The sequence below is a fragment of the Heptranchias perlo genome, chromosome 9, assembly GCF_035084215.1.
Source record: "Heptranchias perlo isolate sHepPer1 chromosome 9, sHepPer1.hap1, whole genome shotgun sequence".
Classification (NCBI taxonomy): Eukaryota; Metazoa; Chordata; class Chondrichthyes; order Hexanchiformes; family Hexanchidae; genus Heptranchias; species Heptranchias perlo.
Window position 1 is genome coordinate 77521692 of NC_090333.1, and position 20304 is coordinate 77541995.

Genomic DNA, 20304 nt, shown 5'->3' on the forward strand with positions numbered 1-20304 from the left:
AAGGGTTTATATTTCCATCCCAGGAGGCGCTGCACAGGTAAGCACCACCTCCAATGGAAGTAATGCCACCTCAGTTACTTTGTCTGGTTTACAACTAAGTAAAAGGGTACAAATAAAGGAGTTAAAATTGCAGGAAGAGGAGGAATATAGAAATGTTGCAAAATTAAACTAATATTGTTGCCTTGAATGCTAACTTGTTCAATTTAGTGACAATGGGGTAATGCACCTAGAATGGATGTGAAAGGATTTTGTCACATTTGCATATCAAATACAGGTGAAATGTGTGCCACCTAATCTGATTTAGTGCAACTACATGCTATGTGATGGTTTAATATGAAGAAATAATATAGATATGAACTACAAGCTGAATTATTTTCATGATGTTGTGAAATTTTGTATACTTTCAGATTAACCTAAAACATGTGCTTTAAGTAATTGAAATAAAGAATTACTATGGTATTCCATGAGGATTACACAACCCCCTTGCCCTTTCAGCTTGTTGTGTTCTAACGTCACAAGGAGCCACAGCCTGAATTATTTATTCTATTTCCATCCCATTCTATGGTGGAATTGATAAACACTTCCAGTAGTGGCTGCTGAGAAAAATAAACCATTGCTTATATATGGTACAATGGGAAATAGTTTGGTGTTTTGCAATTCTGGGATTAGCAAATTAAGCTGAAGTATAGATTAAGTGAGTTTTAGTTTACACAGCAAGTTGCTATTGAAGTTGTTCAACTGAATATTTTGTTCCCTATGAAATCTCTTGTTTCCTATGAAAGCTACCTCAGGGCTTCAGAGAACAGTTGGGTGCAGGGACATTTCTGAGCAAAATCACTACTGGCAATCTGATCCTTCTGGTCGATTTAATATCATTTTGCCGAAGTATCGGTTAAGTTCTGCCCACTGGCACAGGCTCGATGGGCCGAATGGCCTCCTTCTGTGCTGTAACGATTCTGTGATGCTATTCTATGATTCTAAGTGGAAGTTCCAATCCAACAACCCTGGAAAACTAGATGGCCCTATCCTACTGCTACCTTGCTGTATAGCCAAACAAGATGGATTCTCCAGTTCTTCTTAAAAATACATCAATCACCTGAAAAATAAATGCCTGGATGGCACCCTGGATGATGATAGAGATTCCCTGTATCTGCCTGAAATAACCTGATGCCCTAAAAGCTGACCAGGGTCGTCTGAGCCACAGAGGGCAAATGACCTTGGCTGCAGGTCCTGGCTCAGCTCCCCATTAAATCTTTAGTGGTGCAGTCTTCCAGTACAGAATTCTTCACTAGGATCTTTAAACGATCTATGTTGTCTACATATTCTTTTAGGGGAGGTCATATCTTGTGGGTTGCATCCTCTTCAAATGCTGCCTCACTCTCCTTTCCACTACTTCACCATACAAAAGGATCTAAACTTAGACTTTGTTCGGAAGATGACCCTAACTGCTTTGGAGGCACATATGCATGGAATAGAGCATCAGGAGGACGATCACTGAGAGGACACCTCAGGGAAAGCTGCCAGTACAACTAGTGACTGAAGTCTTCTGCTAATGTAGTTTATCTTTGTCACCACAACCATAACTCCTTCTCCTTCACCTTCAAATAAAGGACTGATCTTCTCATGCTCATCCTCCTTCATGATAATGACATACATAGGTACGCCCATAGGGAATGCCATACTTGCTCCTGTGGGCGGAGAGTGGGGGGCGGTGGGGGGGATGCTGGTGGAGGAAGAGACAAAATGTCCTGGTGGTCTCGCACATCCACATTCAGAAGCGTGCCCATGTGTGTCTTATGTCCAATGAAACAAATCACTTTTTAAAAAGTTGTTCCCAGCTGCAGCAATCTCTACTCAAACTTTTAGCAGCCTTTAGGCTCAAAAACATCCTCACTTGCGCCAGTATCCGCTGATCGTTATCGTTCTTATTCTGACTGACATTGTGCGCATAAATCAAGGAAACTGCATGCTGCAGTTCCACAGGCCCTCATTTAAATCTATTTAAATAAGGTGCGTGGGTCTCGGTGACCAGTTCCCAGGAAGGGCCAAATTGCATTAGTAAATTCTGGGAAATAGATTTTGGAGCAGAAAATTAGCTGAAACAGCTTCTGCCCTAACTTGCTGGCCAGAAAAACTGTGCCCCAATTTCACCCTGGAGAAACACTGAAATCACTTTGAAATTTGAGGCCCATATGTTCATGGTAGTTCTTTAATTAGCTTAGTTACAATATTAGTCTTGAAGTATGAGTTCTTGATAGAAGTAGATGCATTGCTTCATTTACAACACGCATAACAATTTAAGCACTTCTAGAAAAGTCCAAGAAACTCAATCTGATTTTGCATTCTCATTAAAGGAGAGCCTATCAGGATGGACTGTAATTGTACTCAAGTGAAATAAGCATGAAATCTTATTCCTGCATACTGCAACTTGAACCTTGCCACACAGGTGCACATTCGAACCATTATGTACCTACATTCTTTCTCTAGTTTCTCTCCGATCTCTGTTCGTACTGTCTCCGAGCTCATCTTGTCTATGAGACCCACCTTTTGCTCTCTCGATCCTATTCCCACTATATTGTTGACCATTGGCCACTTCCTGGCCCCCATGCTAACTGATATTGTAACCGTTACTTCTCCTCAGGTACCGTCCCTCTTCCTCTCAAATCTTCTGTCATCACCCCCCCACTTTCAAAAAGGCCACTTTTGACCCCTCTGTTCTTGCAAACTACCACCCTATCTCCAATCTCCCCATCCTTGAAGTCCTTGAACGTGCTATCGCCTCCCAAATCCGCACCCATCTTTCCCACAACTCGATGTTTGAACTTCTCCAACCAGGTTTCTTCTCCGCCACAGCACGGAAAAAGCCCTCATCAAAGTGACTGTGGCCGTGGTGCTCTATCCTTCCTTTTCATTCTCTTCCCCTCTGCAGCCTTTGATATGATTGACTACAGCATACTCCTCCAACGCCTCTCCTCCAATGTCCAGCTGAGTGGAACTGCTGTTGCCTGGTTCCATTCTTATACATCCAGTCTTAGCCAGAGAATTTCCTGCAATAGCTTCTCTTCCCGCCCCTACACGATCATCTCTGGAGTCTCCCATGGATCTATCCTTGGCTACATCCTGTTTCTTATCTACATGCTTGGTGACATCATCCGAAGACATGACGTCAGGTTCCACATGTACGCTGACGGCGCCCAGCTCTACCTCACCACCACCTCCCTCGACCCCTCCACTGCCTCTTTGTTGTCAGGCTGCTTATCCAACATCCAACCCTGGATGAGCCAAAATTTCCTCCAGGTAAACATTGGGAAGACCGAAGCCATTGTCTTAAGCCCCTGCCACAAACTCCATTCCCAAACCACCGATTCCACCCCCTCCCTAGCCACTGTCTCGGGCTGAATGGAACGTTCACAACCTCAGCATCCTATTTCACCCTGAGATGAGCTTCCAACCCCATATCCTTTCCACTAAAAGACCACCTACTTCCATCTTGATAACATCACCCATCTCCGCCCCTACCTCAGCCCATCCGCTGAAACCCTCATCTGTGATTTTGATACCTCCAGACTCAACTTCTCCAATGCTCTCCTGGTCGACCTCCCGTCTTCCACCCTCCATAAACTTGAGCTCATCCAAAACTCTGCTTCCCATATCCTAACTTGCCTCAAGTCCCATTCACCCATCACCCCTGTGTTTGTTGACCTGCATTAGCTCCCAGTTCATCAACAACTTGATTTTAAAATTCTCTTCCTCGTATTCAAATCCCTCCATGGCCTCGCCCCTTCCTATCTCTGAAACCTCCTACAACCCTCCAAAAATACTGCATTCCTCCTACTCTGACCTCATACATCTCCCACTTCCTTCACCTCACCATTGGCCGTCGCGCCTTCAGCCGTCTAGGCCGTAAGCTCTGGAATTCCCTCCCTAAACCTTTCCACTTTCTGCTCCTTTAAGATGTTCCTTAAAATCCTGTTTGACCAAGCTTTTAGTCACCTGTCCTAATATTCTCCTTTGTCTCGGTGTCAATTTTCGTCTGATGACGCTCCTGTGAAGCGCCTTGGGATGTTTTACTACGTTAAAGGTGCTCATAAATGTAAGTTGTTGTGTAGTATGACATTTCTTAGGTGGAAAGCAGTGTTACGAGTAGAGAATTAGTGAAATGCAAGTTCTTTTTGTATTTCCTCCTACATGTGACACCTAAGCAGATCCACATCTGTGTGAATGCAAAAGATATAAATCTTTCATCACCATCGACATCCCTTGACTCCGTAAAATGCACTAAAACTTTACTTTGGAATATTTTTCTTTTACAGCTCTTCAGGCATCAAGTACTTGGCACAAAATCTATTCCCATCACATTTGCCAGACTACAGCAGGCAGTATTTTTATTTACAGCCCTCTATGTAGGCTGTTCCTCAATAATATGTTTTGGACAGCTTTAGCTTTAGCTGAATATGTGCATCATTGCAAATTTTGTTAAATAAAATCACTGTGATGTGTCAAACCCAAGTGGAGAACATTTATAGCAACTTCCATAAAAGTTATTGCATCTGGTGCATGCATTTTGTCAAGAATGGGCAGTTAGTTTTTATTTGAAATATCATGAAGCTGTATCCTTTTACAGCCCAATGTTCTTAAGTTCCTTTTGGCATTTCTCCCCAGATTTATTATAAAATGCAAACTACACACTCCAAAATAAAAAGGATGGAGTACGGCATTAAAGCTAATACCTGGTGAATCCGCAACGTTCATTGTTACATGGGTCATTTTACAGAGCAACAATAGGGTATACAAGGTTGTTAGGTTTTGGGATTTTTGATTTTTTTTATTCACAAAGGATTTTGGCATTGTGTTATATTTAAGGAGCATATTTTAAAACCAAATAAATTTGCACAGGTTTAAAAAGGCTTTGGAGAATGTGTATTAGAGCCAGCGAGCCAGTTTGGAGATGTCACATCTCTCGACTTATTTCAAACTGATACGAGAATCTATTGTCTCATCACAGGCTTATTAAGCAAGTCATCATCTCATTTCAAGTAGCCAAACAAATGTTCACATCAGTTGTGGTGGGGCAACTCTATTCATGTGGGCATGGCATGAGATGTCTATGGAGGATATGCCCGTGGGAGATGTGTGGACTAATGATCTGATCCTTGCTCTCTGGGTTCTGCCAATGCTGTCACCCCTGTACACGGGGCAGGTTGATTTTCCTCAAATGTGACCCCAACGACAGATTATAATATACTATAGTTTGATATTGGGTGCAATCAAAGACGAGAGTTTCAGTCTCCAAATACTGAGTTGACACTGAGCAGGATACTTGTGTCCAATGGGAGTGGAGTAGCAACTGGAGTAACTCTTATCCCTCGATGAAATATAACTATTATATGATCAGTTGTTCACCATTATTCTTAGATTATTATTAATTCAAATAAAAATGCTCCAAAAATATGTTTTCATCATCTCCCATTTTAGAAATTTCTTCCCCCTTTGTGTTCTGATGTGTTCTGTTCCCTGTGATCTGGTACACAATAGGGGCATAGAATGGCTCCAGCACAGAAGGGAGGCCATTCGGCCCATCAAGCCCGTGCCAGCTCTTTGCAAGAGCAATCCAGTTATTCCCATTCCCCCATAGAATCATAGGCATGAGTTGATTTTCTAAAGAATTGACTCCAAATATCATTATAATCTCAATTTATGGTGAACTGTCGGGGTGTATCTGGTTTCCAGTACTCCATTTTCTCTAATGTCCAGGTCAGGTCAGCTCAGCAAGGTAAGAGACATCAGAGTCATTTACAATGGTCCAATGTTATGCTGCAGAACGGTGGAATGCTCTTTTCCCATCTCCAGTTGTCATCAGGACAGGGTACACTGGAATGCGGGAAAATCAGTGTGCCAGAACCCCCCCCAAGACTTCTTGTATCATCCCAGCAACCAGTTGTTGGGAACAAGTTTAGAACCTTGGGAACAAGTTGCATGCCTGTTCCCTCTTAGCTGGGGAATGGTGATCTGTATCTTTTCCCCTTCTGTCACATTGGTGCCAGATTTTTGATTGGGTGGGGCTTCTGCCTTCATCTCGTCTGCGTGCCTGACACATCTGCCACGGTTAGGATAATTTACATATGGAGGGCATTCTCTGGAGCTATTAATGACGCCACCTTGCATGGGGAAGAAGGTAATTGCTGCAGCAACTTGCCACGGTGTACCTTAGCCAGTAGTCTGGCTGAAGATGAGCAAGATTATTTTACAATATTACAAAATTTCAATGTTATAAAATTTTAAATGTCCCGTTTTGACTAAGGCAACCGATCATTCAGATTCATTCCTGCGGCCCAGTGTTGTTAAGGTGTTAATGAGGAAAAATATGTTGGATAACACATTTCCTTCATTAAAATGGCATTTTAGTACACTCATCCAAATGCGGGCGGGCACATTAAGTATTCGCCATCACTTCTACCTGTTTTCAGGCAGTGAGGGAGGAAAGAAACCTAGCCTGTAGTCTGGCACGGATCGGTCAAAAGTACATAATAAAAGATAGACAGTCTGCGGTTCTTAACAGCCTGGTCTCTCCCTGAGAGCAGTAGCCAGGGATTTACATGCAAATGCTAATCTGCAGAAACTCCCCAAAGCAATCAGCTTTTAATTGACTTTAGGATTGCATTTTTAAAAATTTGTTCTCCGGATGTGGGCGACACTATCAAGGCCGTATTTATTGGCCATCTTTCATTACCCTTAGGCTATTAAAAGTCAACTACATAGATTTTGACTGGATTCACAGGCACGTTGCTTTGCTGAAAGACATTAATGAACCTGTTGGTTTTTATGACAATCTGGCAGCTTCCAGGGCCATTTTCTTTTGGTGCAAGCTCACAAATGACCAGATTTCTTGAATTCAGTTTCACAACCTGTCATGGTGGGACATGAACTCGCCAGCAGAGAAAGGAGACATTCAATCCCCCAGCCTGGGGTTGACTTGAATCCAAGTCCAGATCTAAAAGGACACCTGCTGTGCCATCCATTTCCTCAGTTTTTGAAAGGGCAAGGTTTATAAAAACCTTTGGCAAATCTCCTTTGATTACAAACATTATGCAGTGATATAAATCGCAATGAAATGTCGAATTAACGCATTTTCACGTGGTGTCAACATTACCTTTTTGCATACTATCTAATAACCAGGAAAGGTTATTAGATAGTATGCATCACACCAATGCACATTGAGTGATGTTCATGCCCCTTGATCGGAAATTCATGATGCCAGTAAAAAGTAATGAAATGTATATAGATAGATATAATTGAATTAAAAATAGTGTCCGCCTTTCTTGTGTAATGCATCTTAAAATGTATGTAGTTTTGACCTGTTTGTCCTGATAATTGATAAAACTGTTTGAAGTTGCGGAATGTTTTTTTATTCATCTGCTACCTGTTAGAGGACAAAAAGCGTACATGCTCCTCATGCTCTTTACACAAAAGGGACACAGTGACTTAGGAGAAACGGGTTATCCTGCAGCCAGAATGAGAGACAGAACCTGAGTGATGTAATTTCCTTTGTGTTGAACTGTGGGGCGCTGGTGATTAATTAAGTTCAAAACGGGAACGAGACATTGTTTTGGAATTTGAGAAGGAAAAATTTAATTGCTTGCAGGCTTCGGGAGGCTAGACGTCTGACTGTACAGCGTTCAAGAGATGTACAGCATTACTGAGACATTTACAGGCTGTGTGGGCCGCAGTTCAAACCTATCAGTGTTTCCTCTGTGGCAGTCTTTCATTTTACTATAAAAACAAGGACTTTTTGTACTGGCATGGCTGAATAAACCGCATTGATAAGATAGCCAAGTGTTGACTAATGCAGTACTTTGCAGGTATATGACCTAATTCTGGTGTGTCAATCACAAAAGCAAAAAGGAAAATGTACCAAAAAAATAATAATTTTATAAAACTGTTGGTGTTGGATGTGATATTTTCACAAAAAATTTCATATGCATTGTGTAATCAAAAACTAAACGCGTAGAGGTTGCTTCAGATTTTATATTAAACTCTAATGAGATAACGCATGGGGCTGTCATATTATACCCCAGCTGTGCCTTGAAATGCATAATATAGACATAAGGGGGGAGAGGGAAAGCAGACGGTTAGCATTTACTGATTTGGGGAACTGGGTGGCACACAGGAAGGGAGTGGAAATTGGAGAGAGCTCTTGGTCACGTTTGTGTATCTCCCAGTAGTTAGCTTAAGAGCATACATTTAACAGCAGGTTGCCTGTCTGCCTGCATCCCTCCAAATGAATGAAGGTGATGGCCTTTCCCTATACTTAAAGGAGTATAATTCTTCAAAATTATTGAGAAAATCTTTTTCTTTTCATTTCTTTACCACACACACAATTCAGTGCTGGGTAATTCTCATGATGGAATATACCATTGCATTGTTCCTGAAAGGTGTGATTCTGACCAAAATATGGTTCCAATAACTCTTCCCCATCCCTTATAATAATAGTCCACCTTTAAGGGGTGGCTTGAAGTGAACTTGGAGTTGTCTTAAAATCTTTTCTCAGTGCCTGTGTCTTTGTCTTCGTTGATTTGACTGTGACTGTTGGTAGTTACTGGTTTTCCACAGTTCTTGATATTACCTAAATTATATTCATCAGCATTCCAACTTAGTTTTATCATATGAATGTACATTTTGGTTTTTGGGTGTCCAAAACTAGTTGAGCGTACATGATAAGAACTCCTTAGTATCATCTAAAACTGGTTTAATTATAAGTTTGAGATATGAGAATGAGATATTCCTGAATATACGTAGTATACTGTTTTTTTGGAGGATTGCTTCAACAATGTTATTCTGGGGATTGGGTGATCTGAGGAATCTGGATTGGATCATTAATGGGATGGAAGGCATTTCTCTCTCTCATGTTTGTAAGAGCCTAAAATGAAATGAGCTTCAGCAGTCTTAGTCTATTTTATTGTGAGAGCGGGTGCAAAGCATCAAATTGTATAACTTGTCTCAAATTAGCACTAAATTGGTAATCTAAATGAGAGACCTTAGTGAAGTGTCATTGTGGAAAGTGGAATAATTATCCTGGTATAAGATAGAGTGGTCTGAGATTGAAGGTTAAGGTACATTGTTTAAGGAATTTCAAGGATCTGGCCAACCTAACACAGGATGATTGATGCTGGCATCAAGTGTTAATAAATGGAAAAATATTCCATTCAGCTACAATGCTATCACACGCCTTCATGAACAGGAAATTACACCAAAAGAATACAAGAAAAAGAAGTTTGTCTTTTTTCATCAAAACGTTCATCTGTGGTCAGAATACTTAGAGAAGCTCAAGTAGGGGAATGTAGTTTTTACATGTTTCAGGTTTGCCTTAGTTATTCTCTGTTTCAGCAGCGCTTGTCACTCCCATTAGCAATCTGGATGACAATCTGTCAATCTGGGTATCTAATAGGATTCTGAACTGAATTTCACATTCAGTTTGAGGGAGAGAAGAGTAGGTCTAAGACTGGTGTTTTAAACTTAAATAAGAGCAATTATGAGGGCATGAAGTCAGCGCTGGCTAAAGTGAAGTGGGAAATTAGATTAAGGGCTAGGTCAGTAGAGATGCAGTGGCAAACATTTAATGAGATATTTCATAACACTCAGCAAAAATACAATTCAGTAAGAAAGACAGACTCTAGGGGAAGGACGTACCATCCATGGCTAACTAAGGAAGTTAAAGATAGTATCAAATTGAAATAAAAAGCATACAATTCTGTGAAGATTAGTGGCAGGTCAGAAGATTGGACAGAATATAAAAAACAGCAAAGAATGACTAAAAGAATAATGAGGGAGAAATTCAAGTACGCGAGAAAGATAGCAAGAAATATAAAAACAGATAGTAAGAGTTTCTACAGGTATTTAAAAAGGAAAAGAGTAAGTAAAGTGAGCATTGGTCCTCTAGAGTGAGAGTCTGGGCAATTAATAATGGAGAATAAGGAATTGGCAGATGAATTGAACAGATATTTTGTGTCCTTTCTTAAATAAGGGGACAAAACTGCACACAGTATTCTAGATGTGGTCTCACCAATGCCCTATACAACTGTAGCAAAACATCTCTACTTTTATATTCCACTCCCCTTGCAATAAATGACAACATTCCATTTGCCTTCTGAATCACTTGCTGTACCTGCATACTAACTTTTTGTGATTCATGTACTAGGAAACCCATATCCCTCTATACCTCAGAGTTCTGCAATCTCTCTCCATTTAAATAATATACTGCTTTTCTATTCCTCCTGCCGAAGTGTAGAGGATACAAATAATGTGCCAGAAATAATTGTGAATCAAGAGGTGTAAGGGAGGGAGGGAGGATCTTAAAACACTTACAATCACCAGGGAAAGGGTTCTGAAAAAAATATTAGAACTAAAAGCTGACAAGTCCCCAGGTTCTAACGAACTTCATCCTAGGGTCTTAAAAGAAGCGGCTGCAGAGATAGTTGATGCATTGGTATTAATTTTGCAAAATTCCCTAGATTCTAGAAGGGTCCCATCAGATTGGAAAATAGCAAATGTAACTCCTCTATTCAAGAAAGGAGGGAGACAGAAAGCAGGAAACTAAGGCCAGTTAGCTTAACATCTGTCATAGGGAAAATGCTAGAATCTATTATTAAAGAGGTTATAGCAGGGCACTTAGAAAAATGTCAATGCAGTCAGGCAGAGTCAACACGGCTTTGTGAAAGGCAAATTGTGTTTGACTAATTTATTAGAGTTCTTTGAGGAAGGAACAAACAACATGGATAAAAGGGATCCTGTGGATGTGTGGTGTACTTGGATTTCCAGAAGGCATTTGACAAGGTGCCACATCAAAGGCTACTACATAAAATAAGAGCTGATGGTGTAGGGGTAACATATTAGCATGGATAAAGGATTGCTTAGCTAACAGAAAATGGGTCATTTTCAGGTTGGCAAGATGTAATGAGTGGAGTGCCACAGGGATCACTGCTTGCGCCTCAACTATTTACAATCTGTATCAATGACTTGGATGAAGGGACCGAATGTATGGTTGCTAAATTTGCTGATGACACAAAGGTAAGTAGGAAAGTAAGTTGTGAAGAGGACATAAGGAGTCTGCAAAGGGATATGGATAGGTTAAGTGAATGGGTAAAAACTTGGCAGATGGAGTATAATGTGGGAAAATGTGAACTTGTCTACTTCGGCAGGAGGAATAGAAAAGCAATATATTATTTAAATGGAGAGAGATTGCAGAACTCTGAGGTACAGAGGGATGTGGGTGTCCTAGTACATGAATCACAAAAAGATGGTATGCAGGTACAGCAAGTGATTCGGAAGGCAAATGGAATGTTGTCATTTATTGCAAGGGGAATGGAATATAAAAGTAGAGATATTTTGCTACAGTTGTACAGGGCATTGGTGAGACCACATCTAGAATACTGTGTGCAGTTTTGGTCCCCTTATTTATGAAAGGACATAATTGCTTCGGAGGTGGTTCAGAGACGATTCACTCGACTGATTCCTGGGATGAGGGGGTTTTCTTATGAGGAAAGGTTGGACAAGTTGGGCCTTTATACATTGGAGTTTAGAAGAATGAGAGGTGATCTTATTGAAACATATAAGATCTTGAGGGGACTTGAAGGGGTAAATGCTGAGAGGATGTTTCCCCTTGTGGGAGAGACTAGAACTAGGGGACACAGTTTAAAAATAAGGGACCTCCCATTTAAGACAGAGATGAGGAGATTTTTTTCTGAGGGTTGTGAGTCTGTAGAACTCCAGGGAGTGGTGGAGGCAGGGTCATTGAATATTTTTAAGGCTGAGTTAGATAGATTCCTGATTAACAAGGGAGTCAAAGGTTATAGTAGGTAGACGGGAAAGTAGGGTTGAGGTCCCAATCAGATCAAATGGCAGAACAGGCTCGAGGGGCTGAATGGCCTACTCCTGCTCTTAATTCGCATGTTCATACTTATGTTCGTAATTATCCGATGGCATAACCCAGGACTGTAACAATTGTAACCCCTTGCAATCTGAAGTGGATGCCATCTCTTCACACATGCCCTCATGCGCGCTTTCCTAATGTTTCAGAAGGTTCACTGAAAAACACTGGTATGATGAGGCCAGTTATTCATCACTAAGAAATCCTATTTTACAGATAGCAAGCGAATCTACAAAGTAACTGTTGCAATCATCCCTCACTTATTTCACTCAGTTTCACTTCTCTCCTCGAAAAATGAGGAAAAAAATAAAGCACATACCCTGTCCCTTTTGTGGGCTGGCTGACTGACTTGTTTCTTTCTTTCTAGAAAACTTCGAACTACAAAAACTGACCTCCTGCATCTTAGCTTCCAGCTCCAGGCCTTGCCCTCACAGTCTTCTGTTTAAAACCTGACAATGCCCATGTGTCTGTTTTTCTTTTCACAGGAAGTAGAAGGATGGTGCTTTAAACTCCTTCCCCATTTGGGATTCAACAGTAGGCCTGTCAACCAAATTGACGACCTACTCTATGTAAGAATGTATTCTCAGCAGTCACGTCATGCTGGTTTCACGTGAATAAAATTATTCTCTCCGTAATATAAATGGTTCTGTTTTCAAGGCCATTCAATAGGAGATAATGAATTGCTTAATGTCCCCAGTTGTTGTGGACAACAGTAACGATAGTTTGGTCATGAACACATCAAATAACAATTCTTCCCGCTCCCAGTCTTAGTGGCTGCAACCTGTGGCTTTTTAAACCAGTGCAAATTTATTTATTTTAAAACACAACATTTAAACATAATTCGTTCCCAATTCTTTCCGTGAAGGACAAAAATTTAAATAATCCCAAAATATAATAGTACTTTACAGTGAAATAGTTCACCACATGTGGATATAATTAAGAAATCCTTTAAAACAATATTTGAAGTTGTATTTCATTCTTCCTCCCCTGCAAAAATTCACAATTTCAGTCTCCCCACTTAGTTGAAAGATGCTTAGCTGAAGTTATTAAAGATATTTCTTTGAGAAATTCCATGGGAAATCACTGGGACATGTCCATGACAGGAAATTTCAGTACCAGTAAAATATTGCTCTGTACTCTCCTGATGGCCAAGTTTCCCACCTTGGATATCCCCCAGTTACCCTCTAGAATGGGAAAACTTGCCTATCTGTGTGATTTTTCTCTGGAAGTGTGCACTGATGCCTCCTGTACCTTACGCCAGTTCGCTATCTCACTGCTGCCCATAGAAACCTGGAAGTGGCACATAGCTGTGGGGGAAGAGTACAATAAACGACATCTTCAAGTACTCCCCAATAAAGTAGAAACTTATAGGAATTACTTCTTGACTTAACCTGGATTGGGAATGTATTTTTTTATTGGAACTGCTCCCAGCCACTGTACTCTTCCCCTCTTGAAAAAGACAGTTGATCAATAAAAATTCACAGTACCTTTGGAAATAAGTGATCCTGGGTATACAAACTACAAAAATTAGTTGATAAACTGTTGATTTGAAATCATTTCTAAAGACATAATCTGTAATATGTGCAGCATTTGCTATTCTTCTGTGAAATTAAATCCACTGTGACTTTGGTTTAAGTTGCATGACTTCATTGCAGAAGGCAAACATCAGTTGCTGTCTGTCATATCTCCTGCCAATGTCCAAACGTGTCTGCATAATCATTATAAGGCTACCATGTGAACTCCAACTGCATGTACTATATTATAGACAGTACAGGTTAGAGTGTTCCAGTGATGAAACACAATTAGTTCATGATATGACTGCTTTGTTGATATAATTCTCTGATACGCACATCCTTATGTAAGTATTTTTGCTAACTTAGCCTTTAATCGTAAGATACTTTCACGAGGAGACTGAGCTGGTAAGATGCAGGGGAAAATAAAATGTAACTCTATTTTACAACACTACGCGATAGCTTTTTTATGAAAGCGTCAATCATAATTACTCTTTCACTGATTTCTTGCCACTTCCATCTTAAAGTATCCAGCTTCAGCATAACTGAAAGTGACAGTAAGAAAACAAACAGTTTTTCAAATTACTTTCTTAAAATATTATTTATCGTTGAGAGGAGCACATAGTTAGCAGTGAGTTGTGCAGATATTCATGAGCTGCTTAAGCTTTGCTCATGAAATTCATGTCCATATGATCACTCAGTTAAAGCCTGGTAGCGCACTGCTAGCTATCTATTATCCTGTACTTATAATTTGCCTGCTGTGTGCCAGGTATATTCCTCTTCTGTGTCCACATCCTAAGTCACTCTCATTTATTGATATATAATCAGGTTTTCAGATTAACTGTCAGGAGTAAAATCTGCCTTTTAATGCTCATGATCTTCTGTCTCAACGTTTCTTTTATTGGGACTCCACTGGTTGTGTCCGTCAAAAAATAAATTGTGTGTGATATAATTTTAAAGCCTGATTGATGATCAAAGTCATTATGGCAAACACTTCAGCTTCATTAAAATATGTTTTGCCTATCTTAGAATGTGAGCATCATGCAAAGTAGTGCAGTTGCTTGTGATTAATTTGTGTGGATCTGTTTGGGGAGGGGACAAGGTTAGTATGGCATGAATTAAGTGAAGCAATATTTCCGAAGGGATTTGGCGAGCCAGCTGTGGCAGTGAATTCGTTAGCATGGTATGCAATGCCTGTAAGCAATGCTTTGAAAGCTGGAAATAAAATATATCATTGTATGGAAGCTCTGCATTAATAAGATCCAATTATTTGAACTATACAAACCTACCATCTAGCTCTTCAGTAACTGGTGATTCCATAATACCAGCAGTTGTAGGAGAAGCTTCATGCGAGGGGGTTCTGGAGCGAAGCCCTCGTTCTCGAGCAAATGCAGGATTTTGATCCCTTTGTATTTCATTACTGCCAAACAAATTGCTCTGGTATTGCCTGCTGCGAGGTATGGACTGCGGTACTACTTGTACAAGGGGCGGTGGTTCATAGTCCCTTGGAGTAAGACTACGTATGCATTCCTGCTCTAGTTTGCTTATGATCACAGACTGATTATTAACAAGAGCGGACAGTACTGCATACTTCTGTTCCAGTTGCCTGTATCTGCTAGACATTTGCAGAATCTCAGCTGTGGAATTAAGAACTTTGTTCTCCAGCTGTGAGATTTCAAGTGAGTTGTCCCTTTTGCGAATAATCTCATGTAGGAGCTGCATATAAAGCTGCGTGACACGTGAGTTCATATTCCGACTCTCCTTTCGCAGCAGTTTCACCTCATTCACTATGCCTCCATCCACCTCCACTAACAGCTGAAGGTTTTCAATTTGTCGCTTCTGCTTGGACATAATGTCCTTTAGTTCCTCCACATCCATTTTAGTTATCCCATTGTAGTCTGCTTCTGGCCCCTTTGAACTGACACATATAGGACCTGTTATCCTTTGATGTGGGACTAAGAAGGTGTAAGAACATTTGTTGCTGGTATCAGGTGAGCGTCTGTATCGGTTATGATCAACAGTGTGTGCCGCAATGTTGCTTCTGGCATGAAGTTGCCTCTTGTCTCCTGCAGACACGAGACTAATTAACAGCAGACACAAAGTCCAGGTGAGTGAGTTCATGTTGGCTAGGAGAAAGCTGAGAGGAAATTGTTGGTCTCCAAGGAGATTATTCTGTAAAACAAGATTGGTATTAGGTGTATGATGTACACTTAGTGTATGCTGCCATGAAAATAAAATAGGCTGTCAAATGATTAAAACAATCGTGATTAATTTTGCAATTAATTTTAATCTGAGTTAATCTTGATTTTATTCACATTTAATTGATACAATAACTGCATCCCTCTCAAGTACGTTTTATACACATATTTAAAAGTTGGAACAGAACCTCCTTAATTTCATGCAGTATTACTATGAGCTATTAGTAAATGAAGAAATCAGTGGGAAAAGGATTGCATTTTAATAATGGAACCTAAGAACCCAGCCCCGCTAAATTGTACCACCGCCTCACCATGACTCACTGAACTGAGCCACTGTGTGTAAAGGGTATCTAAACCCCTGCTATAAGTCACATCATAAGTCAGCAAGCTTTTTTTAAAAAAAACTTTTAATTTAAACCTTAATCTTTACATTCAGAAGCTGCGTCACCCACACACCATGGGCTTGAGCCACCCAGGAATACGTTAACTGTATAAACAAAGTATTAAAGTTCTGCAAACAAGCCTGTCCGAAGTCTGCTTTCCATTTTCTGCAACAAGCAATTTTTCTGTGCACGCTTCCTACGTTGGGCTGGATCTTGCTCGAGCGGGACATCTCATTACCCTGTTAGTTAGACTTTTTGCTGCACCCTTCAGCTCAAAAGTGTTTTGCAGCGTAACTTGCTGGAAGTTCAAGCTGATAACGGCGTGGCCAGAGCAGTGGGGCATCTGGGACCTTAGAGAACGGTGGGGCCAACAATGTATCTCCTTAACCAATGAGATTTAAGGATTGAGAAAGAAACAGAGGAACAACTGAGAAGGAGGTTGAATTAGAGTCAAATCAGGTACAGAAAGAGATGGAAAGAAAGACTGGATTAAGTGAGAGAAAAAAGCGACAAAGGAAAAGTAAAATAAAATGTAAAATTTATAATTTGACATTTTTAAAATCTGAGAACAATTTACCACCTGAAGGAATGAGACTCAACCAGTTAAAATGTTACATTTCTGAGCCAGAGAGGTTGATCGGCAATGCATTAACAATTATTGCGTTGTTAAAAAGGTACTTACACTGTTAAATTACCAGACTTAACTTTCTGTGGCGAGTTTAATGGGCAATTAATGTGCAAATCTAGCAAGTTCTTAAAAGTAAGGGGGAGGTGTCATTTGTGTGAAGCAAACGGGGGATGGCGTAAATCGACGAGCAAGTTCTGGAGATTCAAAGCTGATGGTGTATCTCTTAATCCCCTGAACTTGTTGGTTAATTGGTATATTAATAACAGCTGTTATTTCTCGAGCATTGTCATTTTGCTCGTTATTACGACCATGAATTGAGTGCCGCACGCCAAGATGCTTTGCTCCGAGCGGAGAAAAGAGTGCATGCTTGTTCAACAGAGCCATCAGCAGGCTACAGCTATTAATATGCAAAAACGTTTTGCTACCTAGGTACTCCCCACGTAACTTCTGTGATTAACGCATGTTTTAAAAAAAAAGTTAATCTCCAAAAAATTTAACTCCTTTATCGTAGAAGTTAACCAATTAATAGACAGCCCAAAAATAAAAGTGGTTTTGTTAATAAGAGTCCTAAAAGGAAACTGAGCACTGTGGAGGTCATTCCTTCAATGACATTCCTACTCATACCTATTAACTGTTCATTTTCATCAACTGTTGATTATTCTTGTGATCAGAGAAATTTGTTCACTTGCTTGACTAATATGGGGGAAATTTCCTCTATTGTGAAATCATAAACATGTTCTTTACACTCATGTTTACAGTCTTGCTACAAATAACACAACCGAGGTAACCTTCCTCCATGGTTGCTGTAGCATGCTTTTCAAATAAGACTTGTCAAACATAATGGAAGATTGTTCATTGCAAAGTCTCCCTCTATGTTGTGATAAAATTGTCACTGGAGTTGGCTTGCAATGCAGCCGCAAGTCCTCGCTCGTACCATTTATCTATAATCTGGTAGGAAAGATATCAATAATCTGGTAGGAAAGATAGATGTAATATATTTAGACTTTCAAAAGGCCTTCAATAAGGTACCTCATTGTACACTCGTGACTATGGTCGAAGCATGTGGAGTCAGGGGACAGGTAGCAGAATGGATAGCAAGCTGGCTACAAAACAGAAAACGGAAAGTAGGGGCTAAGGGTTGCTACTCGGACTGGCAAAAGGTGGGAAGTGGTTTTCCACAGGGATCGGCGCTGGGACCACTGTTGTTCACAATTTACATCAATAATTTGGACTCGGGAATCAGAAGTGCAATTTCAAAATTTGCGGACCACACGAAATTGAGTGGTATAGTTAATACAAAGGAAGAATGCATTAAAATTCAGGAAGACGTAAATAAACTTGCAAAATGGGCGTGTAACTGGCAAATCAATTTCAGTGTAGGTAAGTGTGAGGTGGTGCATTTTGGTAGGAAGAATAAGGAGGCCACATATTGCTTGGATAATGAGACTCTAAATGAGGAAGAGGAGCAGAGGGATCTTGGGATACAGATACACAAATCACTAAAAGTAGCAACGCAGGTTAATAAGGCCATAAAAAGGCAAACCAAGCACTGGGGTTCATTTCTAGGGGGATAGAATTGAAAAGCAGTTATGTTAATATTGTATAGACCCTCGGTTAGACCACACTGGGAGTACTGTGAACAGTTCTGGTCGTCTTATTATAAAAAGGACATAGAGGCATTGGAGAAGGTGCAAATAAGATTCACAAGGATGATACCAGAACTGAGAGAATATACTTATCAGGAAGGACTAAACAGGCTGAGGCTCTTTTCTCCAAAAAAGAGAACGCTGAGGGGTGACCTGATAGAGATCTTTAAGATAATGAAAGGATTTGATAGGCGTAGACGTAGAGAAAATGTTTCCACTTGTGAGGGAGTCCAAAACTAGAGGTCATCAATATAAGATGGTCACTAATAAATCCAGTCGGGAATTCAGGAGAAACGTCTTTACCCAAAGAGAGATATGAATGTGGAACACACTACCACATGGAGTAATTGAGGCAAATAGCATAGATGTATTTAAAGGGAAGCTAGATAGGCATATGAGGAAGGAAGGAAAAGAAAGGTGTGCTGATAGGGAAGATGAAATAGGGAAGGAGGAGGCTTATGTGGAGCAGAAACGGCAGCATAGACCAGTTGGACCGAATGGCCTGTTTCTATGCTGTAGACTCAATGTATGCAACTGTTTTGCCCTAAAATCTAGCTATCAACTGATTTGGAACAGATAATGATTTTGTTGAACAGTTGTTAAAACTAAATGCTTAACAGAGCAAACTATATCATCGATCCTGTGTTCCGAATGGGGAATTCCACTCGAAGGAAATGTGGGTCAAAGATGGAGTTAGAACTGAGGCACCAGTTCTCCAACCCATACTCCCTTTTGGATGCCACTCCCTGATAAGAGCATGGAGCTGGTGAATTTACCCTAATATTTCACCTGCTAATAACTGAGAACCCTGTTAAGAGTTCTCAAGTAAAAGAAGTTGCATGCTTAAGTCAAAATCAATCACAGCAGGAAAGAGTGACCAAAACAGTGTATCTGAATATGTTGTTTCTGATGGCTGCAGTCCCTGAGCTGCCTGACCCTGGGCAATTTTAAGTTAACAGATGACATATGTTAAATGGTGGTAGTATTTTTCAGTATACCACATGGAATGACAACAGAAGTTATATTCACGTAAAGTGCTTTACTTTCGTATATGTGAAATACTGGGAGATAGGAAACGTGTCCACATGATATATTCCACCTGGGAGTGGTTTACTTGGAAATGTAATTTTTCAGATTGTTTTAAATATTTCCACTCCAGGTCTTCCAAAATCATTGTGAATGGGATTTTTTTTTTGCTTTATTCCCCAGTGTTGCATCATTGGCATGCTAAAATTACAAAACCAGCAATGGTGGGCGTGAATTATTGCAGTAAGAGTAACCTAATCTAGTTTAATTGAATTGCCAGTTAACAAGTAAACTCCAAATCCCAAGGCCCATTCCAGAGGCAGCACTGCAGTAAGTCACTCCGACAAGCTTACATAAAGTTTAGGTAGGTGGACATCACATGAAAATAATCATGGTTGGGGAAGGATAGAAAGAGAAAGAATTAACATTTAGCAGAAAAATTTGCTCAAACTTTTTTTCGTTTCTTAGATTTATTTAATATTGAAAGCCACAAGTTCTTCATAACTTGGATAAATGAATATTCATTGTATGTTAACATACTTATAGATGATCCTTATTCATCCTCGTGGGATAGAGCCTGAACATTTTCTATGGCAGACATTGTAAAGCCTGTGTGCTACAACAAATGTTCTTTCAAACACCACTTTAGATAGCAACACATAATGTTCAGTACGTATGTTCTTTCCAGTAAATACTAACTGCTTGTGTCTGATTTATAGTTTGCTAGCAACAGTCCAAGCTAATGTTTTTATTGCAGGCTTCATATTCAACCAAGGGACTTAAACATGTCCAGGTCAGAGAAACTTAATGAGAATTGCAGGCATGATTAATTTTTGTCCTGTGCTTCAACTCTTTGTTTACCTTGGAGGAAAAGGTTTTTTTAAAAAAAAGCACCAATTGTTACCCTCATTAAGTATCGTGATGGATGGATTAGTCATTAGGTTGTGCAATCATTTTTCCTTTTATTGAAAATATTTTGCAAATCAGAA

General features: G+C 40.1%; 2 protein-coding genes across 4 annotated transcripts in view; one reads left to right on the forward strand and one right to left on the reverse strand.

The window, feature by feature from the left end:
- ralgps2 (Ral GEF with PH domain and SH3 binding motif 2) overlaps positions 1 to 20304 on the forward strand; it is a 413674-nt gene that overhangs the window by 284169 nt on the left and 109201 nt on the right. The window lies entirely within an intron of this gene.
- Positions 1 to 20304, reverse strand: part of angptl1a (angiopoietin-like 1a) — a 58940-nt gene that overhangs the window by 21500 nt on the left and 17136 nt on the right. The window contains exon 2 of the mRNA XM_067990775.1: positions 14724 to 15606. Coding sequence (XP_067846876.1) covers positions 14724 to 15555 — 832 coding nt within the window. The 5' untranslated portion in view covers positions 15556 to 15606. The remainder of the gene's footprint in view (positions 1 to 14723; positions 15607 to 20304) is intronic.